General features: G+C 27.4%; 1 protein-coding gene across 1 annotated transcript in view; it reads left to right on the top strand.

Annotated features, from left to right (window-relative positions):
* Positions 1 to 252: 252 nt before the first annotated feature.
* LOC111677839 (atrial natriuretic peptide receptor 1) overlaps positions 253 to 8,499 on the top strand; it is a 118,254-nt gene continuing 110,007 nt past the window's right edge. Inside the window, exons 1-3 of the mRNA XM_046947956.1 lie at positions 253 to 1,908; positions 3,476 to 3,659; positions 3,726 to 3,928. Coding sequence (XP_046803912.1) covers positions 708 to 1,908; positions 3,476 to 3,659; positions 3,726 to 3,928 — 1,588 coding nt within the window. The 5' untranslated portion in view covers positions 253 to 707. The remainder of the gene's footprint in view (positions 1,909 to 3,475; positions 3,660 to 3,725; positions 3,929 to 8,499) is intronic.

Here is an 8,499-nt window from a genome sequence, read left to right as displayed (position 1 = left end):
ATATCTGCTGATCTTTAGTGAAATCTTTGACAGTATTATTAGCCAAAGATTTTTACATCTTATATAATAATTTTAAATTAAGGCTTTTAAAAACAATATAAAGTTTTCTATACTATAGAGTTTTACTTTACAGTTTTTACATTTTGTTAATCACTGACTGCAGTTAAATTTAATTCCATAGTTTATTTACCACACAAAAGCCGAAATGAAATATTTTTATTTTTCTTCTTCGTTTGTTTTCATTGCAGGAAAAACTGGCAAAATAACAAAAGTTCAAAAAATCTAAAAAGTGTAAACTATCCCCTCCTCACACTTCAATAACGCAAGGATCTGTTACACCTGCCAATATGATGTTTTTGGGTAGAATTTTAACCTTTTGTTTCTAAAGCCACCAAAACATATGAACTGAAGATGTAAAACCATAAATGAAAAAGAAAAAATTATAACAAAAATATGCAAAAAAAAGTTTTTACATGCAACATTAATTGAGTACAACCCCTTACTTTCAAATGTAAACTTGGCACAACACAAATTTCAAAAGAAATAATTCATAACAAACAACAAAGTTTTCAATATACAAAAATAGAAACCAAAAAAACACCTTTATTTCCTCCACTTAAATGTAGTGGCGAACAGAAGAAAAACTTTTTATTAACATCTTTACAAACATACAGAGAACTTTTGTATTAGGAAATATAAGGAAGATTATGCCGGAGGCAAGTTATAGACCTCAATATGCTGAGACTACAACTTTGTTGCAAAATCAAATGGAAACAAAAGTAACTAAAACATTAAGGGTCATTGCACAAGTCATTCTCACAGCAGACACACAAACATTTTATAATCAAACTTGTGGTGGCGGTGAAGACGATGTTGATGCTGCAACAACATCTTGTTGCAGAAAATGTAAACAAGACGAGTATAATTCTGCTATAAATACTAGAAAGGACATTTGTGGACGAAGTAAAAGAGACAAGGAGAAGGACAAATATATAGAAGAAGATAGAGAAGGTGCCAAGAAAGAAATATATATTTGCATAAAACCAAGAAATTGCTATAAACAAATACGAACAACAAAAACAACAGCTACAAATATAAATACTGTAGATAGCAATTTAAATTGCAAATGCAAGGGATTTCCCAATAACAACGACAACAGTAATGATTGCCAGCTAACTAACAACAACAGCAACAACATAAATAATAAATTCCTAAACAGTATTATTAGCATTTTATATTGTAAACAATTTAAAAGCACACAACAGCAACAGCAGCAGCAGCAATTTTATTATACACATCATTACTCAACAACAAATAAAACATGTCTTACTCAACAGCAGCATACTTTTACTGCTGCCTCATCACCCCCACACAAATCCCTCCTAAATTATTCTTATAAAATGTCACAATATTTTACAGATCTCTTTTACTTTGTTAAAACTCTACTCCTAATACTCACTGTTATTCAATTGCCCCAACATCTGGTAGAGGCCAATTGTCGCTATGAACCCAGTCGCTCGTGTGAGGCAATATGTCAACCCATCTGGTCGACAACGGATAACATCATCAACAACAACAATAATAATAATTATCAATCAACTGTATTAGCAACAAATAATGTGACATTGACGAACTTTTTTCCCGCCGATTACAATTGTACAATACGTGCTCTCGTTCTGATGCCCGATGACGATGGTTACGTGGCATCATTGAAACGTGTCGTACCAATTTTACAAGTTGCAGAGCAGCGTATACATGCTAGTGGTTTGCTGCCATCATATATACAGTTCGATTGGATGCCACAGGATGATAAATGTGATGCAGCTTTTGCTGCTGTTAAGGCTATGGATGGTATAGTGAAAAATTGTTCACACGTGTTTTTTGGTCCCGTTTGTGATTATTCATTGGGTGAGTTAAAAGAGGGAAGTTGTAAATCAATTAAAGTTGTTGTATATTAAATGTAATTTAAAAGTGTTATATTTGATATTTGAGAGAATAATGTTCAACCAGGAAATATGACCAATTTAAAAAAATGTCTATATAAAAAAATCCATATAATTGAGTTGACGATCACTTTGTTTTTTATAGACCATTAGTGAGATTTCTATAGAAAAGTTAACGATCAGTGAGTTTTCTATAGAAAAGTTGACGATCAGTGAGTTTTCTATAATAAAGTTGACGATCAGTGAGTTTTCTATAGAAAAGTTGACGATCAGTGAGTTTTTTATAGAAAAGTTGACGATCAGTGAGTTTTTTATAGAAAAGTTGACGATCAGTGAGTTTTCTATAGAAAAGTTTACGATTAGTCTGGTTTTCTATAGAAATGTTGACGATTAGTCTAGTTTTCAATAGAAAAGTTGACGACTAGTCTAGTTTTCTATAGAAAAGTTGACGATTAGACTAGTTTTCTATAGAAAAGTTGACGATTAGTCTAGTTTTCTATAGAAAAGTTGACGATTAGTCTAGTTTTCTATAGAAAAGTTGACAATCAGTGAGTTTTCTATAGAAAAGTTGACGATCAGTGAGTTTTCTATAGAAAAGTTGACGATCAGTGAGTTTTCTATAGAAAAGTTGACGATCAGTGAGTTTTCTATAGAAAAGTTGACGATCAGTGAGTTTTCTATAGAAAAGTTGACGATCAGTGAGTTTTCTATAGAAAAGTTGACGATCAGTGAGTTTTCTATAGAAAAGTTGACGATCAGTGAGTTTTCTATAGAAAAGTTGACGATCAGTGAGTTTTCTATAGAAAAGTTGACGATCAGTGAGTTTTCTATAGAAAATTTGACGATCAGTGAGTTTTCTATAGAAAAGTTGACGATCAGTGAGTTTTCTATAGAAAAGTTGACGATCAGTGAGTTTTCTGTAGAAAAGTTGACGATCATTAAGTTTTCTATATAAAAGTTGACGATCAGTGAGTTTTCTATAGAAAAGTTTACGATCAGTGAGTTTTCTATAGAAAAGTTGACGATCATTAAGTTTTCTATATAAATGTTGACGATCAGTGAGTTTTCTATATAAAAGTTGACGATCAGTGAGTTTTCTATAGATAAGTTGACGATCAGTAAGTTTTCTATAGAAAAGTTTACGATCAGTATAGTTTTTTAAAGAAAAGTTGATGATCATTATAGGTTTTAAAGAAAATTCGACGATCAGTCTAGTTTTCTATAGAAAAGTTGACGATCAGTGAGTTTTCTATAGAAAAGTTGACGATTAGTGATTTTCCTATAGAAAAGTTGACGATCAGTGATCTATAGAAAAGTTCGACGATCAATAAGTTTTCTACAGAAAAGTTTGACGATGAGTAAGTTTTCTATAGAAAAGTTTGACGATGAGTAAGTTTTCTATAGAAAAGTTGACGACCAGTTCTATAAAATGTTGAAAAATAATGATCAGAAGAATTGGTTGTACTTAATGAGCAGTTAGAAATAATATTTGTAACTTATCTCAATAACAATAAATCTTATTTCTTTCTTAGCTGCTGTTGGCCGTATAGCCAAATACTTCAATAGCAATGGCACGCCCCTTATATCGGTAGGTGGATCCACATTTGATTTTGAAAAACCCAAAACAAAATGTTCGGATGAATTTTATATGCTATTGCGTACGGGTATGTTAAGTTTTGAATCCATATCAGAATTAACAATATCGGTAATGAAAAGGTTAGATAAAATTATTAACAAATTAAATAAAATACTTAAATTTTCATTTTATCTTCATCCATACAGACACAAATGGTCACGTTCGATTTTCTTTTACGATGCTGATGGTCAACGGAATGTTGCTGGACAACATACCTGTTATCTTATGATGACCAGTCTGGGCAAACAAATGCGTAATGAAAATATGACTTTTGCTCAATATCGCATTACAGAAAAGTTGAAAAATCGTACAGAAGAAATGACACGTGAAATTGGTAATAAGAATTCTGGTAAGTGACACCATACATTTACATATTTATTGGTTATTTAAGTAATTAGTTGTTTAAGTGATAAGTAAGATAAGTATTGAAAAATTTGTTATCATGTATTTACACGTTAGTTAACATTTAATTGTTTGAGAGGTGGAGTTAAATTTACACTGTTAGTTGGAGCTTAACAGTAATATTAAAAGCTTTTGATTTATGTGAAAAATTAGCAAGCAGTTTGATTAAGCTTTTCAACAATGATAACATTGAGAAACAATAACATTTTGTGTGAATGAATGTTAACATGAAGTTAGTAAAGTTTAAAACCAGTGAAAAAGAGCTTTTTGTAAAATGGGAAAATAAACATAACTGTTATAAACATTTATATATAAATATGTATAATAATATATATTTTAGAATATTGGTCTTTATAGTTAGATTATGGGAGAAACAAGTACCTCACAAAAAGTTGATATATTGGAAGTTTCTCTAAAAGCTTTAATATAAAATAAAATCAATTTTAAATCTATATTTGTTTTTAACAATAAAAAGAGCTTTTTAAAGTTACAAAAAAAAAATTCAAAACTTAGAATTATCAAATAGTAGCTTTTAATTTCGTCCAGCTTAAAAGCTAGTAATTCATTGCAAAAGTTTTTTTAATTATAAAAATTTATAAAATTCCAAAAAAATACAAATTTTACAAAATTGTATAGAAATTTTAATAAAATATAAAAAAAATTGATAAATATTACTTTATTCTAAAAGCTTTCAAAAGTTTACAGCAAATAATAGCTTTTATTTTTTGTTCAGATGTCAAAATGTTTTTGAATTGTAAAAATTTATAAAATTACAAAATTGTATAGAAATTTTAATAAAATATAAAAAAAATTTTGATAAATATTATAGCTTTCAAAAGTTTATACCAAGAAAGTTTATATTAAAAGCTTTCAAAAGTTTACAGCAAATAGTAGCTTTGTATTTTGTCCAGCTTCAAAGCTAATTCTTGATGTCAAAATGTTTTTGATTATTTTGATTATATAAATTTATAAAATTGCAAAATTGTATAGAAATTTTAATAAAATATAAAAAAAAATTTTTTTGGTAAATATTACTTTATATTAAAAGCTTTCAAAAGCTTACAGCAAAAAGTTTAACCTTTAGAGTTTTTAAAAAGTTTCTTACACTTAAATCTAGCTGAAAAGCTTATTTTTTACAACTTAAAGCTTTAAATTTTATAAAAAAGTTTCTTACAACTTTAAAACTAATTTTGATAGAAGAAGCTTTTAATTTTATAAAAACAAATCAGTTTAAACAGATATTACTAAAACTGAAGTACAACATTTAATAAAATTATAACATATATTTGATTATAACACGAACTTTATAAAGCTTTCAAGCTTGCATTAAAGCTTATAACATAAAACTGACATTTAATTTTCAGCATTTAGAAATGAGCATTTTAAACTATAGACTTGTAACAAAAACGATTGTTATATTTTGCTTAAAGCTTTTTAAAGCGAATTCACGGTGGCTAAAGCTTTAAGTATCATGAACAAATACTGTAAAAATTTGAGTAAAATTAGCTTAGAAAAGTTTGTACAAAGGGTTATTAGAGTTTAACTAGCAAAAGCTAAAAGCTTTAAAATTTATATGTTTTTGAAAAGAGCTTTTTTCTAAACTCTTTGAATATTAGTTTCAAAAACCTTAAGTTTCAAATGAATTCGATGTATTTTTTGTAAAAAGTCTTTTAGATCTTTCAAATTTTTTTTAAGAATTTTTAAGCTTTAAAGCTTTTTTTATTTTCTTTATTTAAATGGCATTTTTTACATGACATATATTTAAACGATATTTTTTGCACAAAGTTTAAATAACTTAATTAAAGCTTTATGTGAAAAATTAAAAAAATATATATTTTTAAGTTTTGCAAATCAAATAATCAGAATTAAAAGCTTAATCTGAACATAATTAAAGCTTTTTATGCTGAAGTATTTATTTTTCTAGATATAAATAGTTTTTTTTTTTAATTTAAAAACTTTAGTAGTTTATATTTTACTTTGGAAAGCTTAAAAGCTCTACTTTCGAAAGTAGACTTAAAAGTGAACATTTAATGCTAAAACAGAAATATTTTCTATAAATGGAAAATTTTCGTACTTAAAGTAATATAATTTGGAAATTAATAAACATTTAAGCTTTTCGGAATATATGAATGTTAAACATAAATATTTCTATATACATAGTTTCCAAATAATAAAAGTTTTTTGACTAAGTGCAGCTTAAAGCTATAAAGCTCAAAACAAATTGGGAACCCGATAGAGCTTTTTTAAATGTTTTATTTTAATTTCACATTCTAGTTTATTTAAATTAGATAAATGTTTTTGAAACTTAAAAACATTTTGAACTATTCTACATCCTACTTAACCACTGTTCAGCTTTGGCTCTACGTTAACAAAAAAGCTCAATTTTTTATTATTGTTTAATATTCGAAAACATATGAATCATAACAAATAGCACGTGCTGTCCTGTCAAAAGCTTTTAAACATATTCGAATTCGCACTAAAAACAAAAAACAGCTGTTGCCCTACATAAAGGCAAATCGCAGAAAAAACACCGGCAAAATTGTAAGAAATTAAACATCATTCCAGTATTGTTTATGAACTACGAGTATAAACAGTGCCGGTTTTAATAAAGACGGATAGTGCTACTCAAAAACGAGACTTTTAGAGAAAACTGAAGAAAAACATGAAAAACAAGTAAAATAATATAAAAATATTTATAAAGAATTTTATGCAAATTCTTCGCAACAAAATCATAATAAATCTTTAATCAACAAGTGAAAGCTTAATGAAATTCTTTTTTAAAAAGTTTTGCGAAAAAAAATGCTATAAGTGTTTTTGTTCTTTTTTTTAACATTTATGTTTAATAGTTTCAAAGCGGTTTAATTAAAGTTGTTAAAGAATTTCTAGAAATATTTTTATAAATATTATGGTAAAATGAAAAAAATAAATAAAAAATATTTGAATATATATGAAAATAAAAATGCTTAATAACCGTTTAAATAAATAAAGTAATTGTGGGAAATTTTTCATAATGTTGTGAGTTTTTAATTAAATATTAAACAAAAATTCACTGAATTTGACATAATTTAACCATATAAATTTTAAAATATTTCCTAAATTTATTAAACTTTGTATTTTTTTCCAACGAAAAACTTTTTTAATTTATTTTTTTCAAAATAAAACCAAATTTATATTTAAAAGGAATCCCAATTGTTTACAAAATATTGTTATAATTTGAACACACTCCTTTAACTAATAAGCTTATTATTATTCATGTCCTTTTATGTACATACTTATGCTTAGAATTACAAATTATGTTTAAGAATTTAAAATTACTTAACATGTTAAATAATTCATAAAAAGTTTAATTTTTTTACATTTTCTTGGAAATTATTAACCTTTTTTTGTAACATTTTTTATTCCTGTAACGAACACAACTGTCTAGCTGATCAGACAATTACAACTTCCATGGTATTTATGTACATGTTGAGTGTATTTTTGGAGCTATTTCTTTTCACGTCTTTTGTCGCCAAACTAGATTATAGACTAGACTATATGCAAGAGTCTAGTCTATAGTCTTATCTTGCCAAAAGAGTATAGACTAGACCAGCCTATAGACTAAAGTAGTGACTATACTAAAGACTAGATTATAGACCAGAACATAGACTAGACTATAGAATAGACTATAAAATGTAGAATCACCAATAAACTATATAATAAACTATAGATTAGACTACAGTCTAGACCAAAGATTAGACTATAGTCCAGATTATAGATAAGACTATTGTCTAAACTAGATTAAAGACTATATAATAGATTATATTATAGAACAGACTCTAAACTAGACTATAGATTTCACCAAAATATAGATCAGACTATAAACTAGACTATAGACTAGACCATATACTAGGCTAGACTATAGATTATACTGTAGACTAGAATATAGATTATACCATTGACTAGATTAGATTAGACTGTTGACTAGATGATATATAAGACTAAAGAAAGATTATATAAAGTATGGACTAAAATTAGACTAGATTATAGACTAGAAAATTGACAAGACTACAGACAAGACTATAGACTAGTGTATAGAATATATTATAGACTAGAAAATAAACACGACTACAGACTAGACTATAGAGTAGTGTATAGACTAGACTATAGCCTAGACTATAGCCTAGACTACAGAGTAGACTATAGACTAGACTATAGACTAGATTATAGACTAGACTATAGACTAGACTAACGACTAGACAACAAACTAGACCAAAGACTAGAGTAGACTATAGACTAGACTATGGACTAGACTATAGACTAGACTATGGACTAGACTATAGACTAGACTATAGACTAGACTACAGACTAGACTATAGACTAGACTATAGACTAGACTATAGACCAGACTATAGACTAGACTATAGACTAGACTAGACTTGTCATAGTCTAGTCATAGTCTAGTCATAGTCTAGTCATAGTCTAGTCATAGTCTAGTCATAGTCTAGTCATAGTCTAGTCATAGTCTAGTCATAGTCTAGT

Source organism: Lucilia cuprina, chromosome 4, assembly GCF_022045245.1.
Source record: "Lucilia cuprina isolate Lc7/37 chromosome 4, ASM2204524v1, whole genome shotgun sequence".
Taxonomy (NCBI): domain Eukaryota; kingdom Metazoa; phylum Arthropoda; class Insecta; order Diptera; family Calliphoridae; genus Lucilia; species Lucilia cuprina.
Note: the sequence above shows the minus strand (reverse complement) of the source record. Positions and strands in the feature narration are given on the sequence as shown.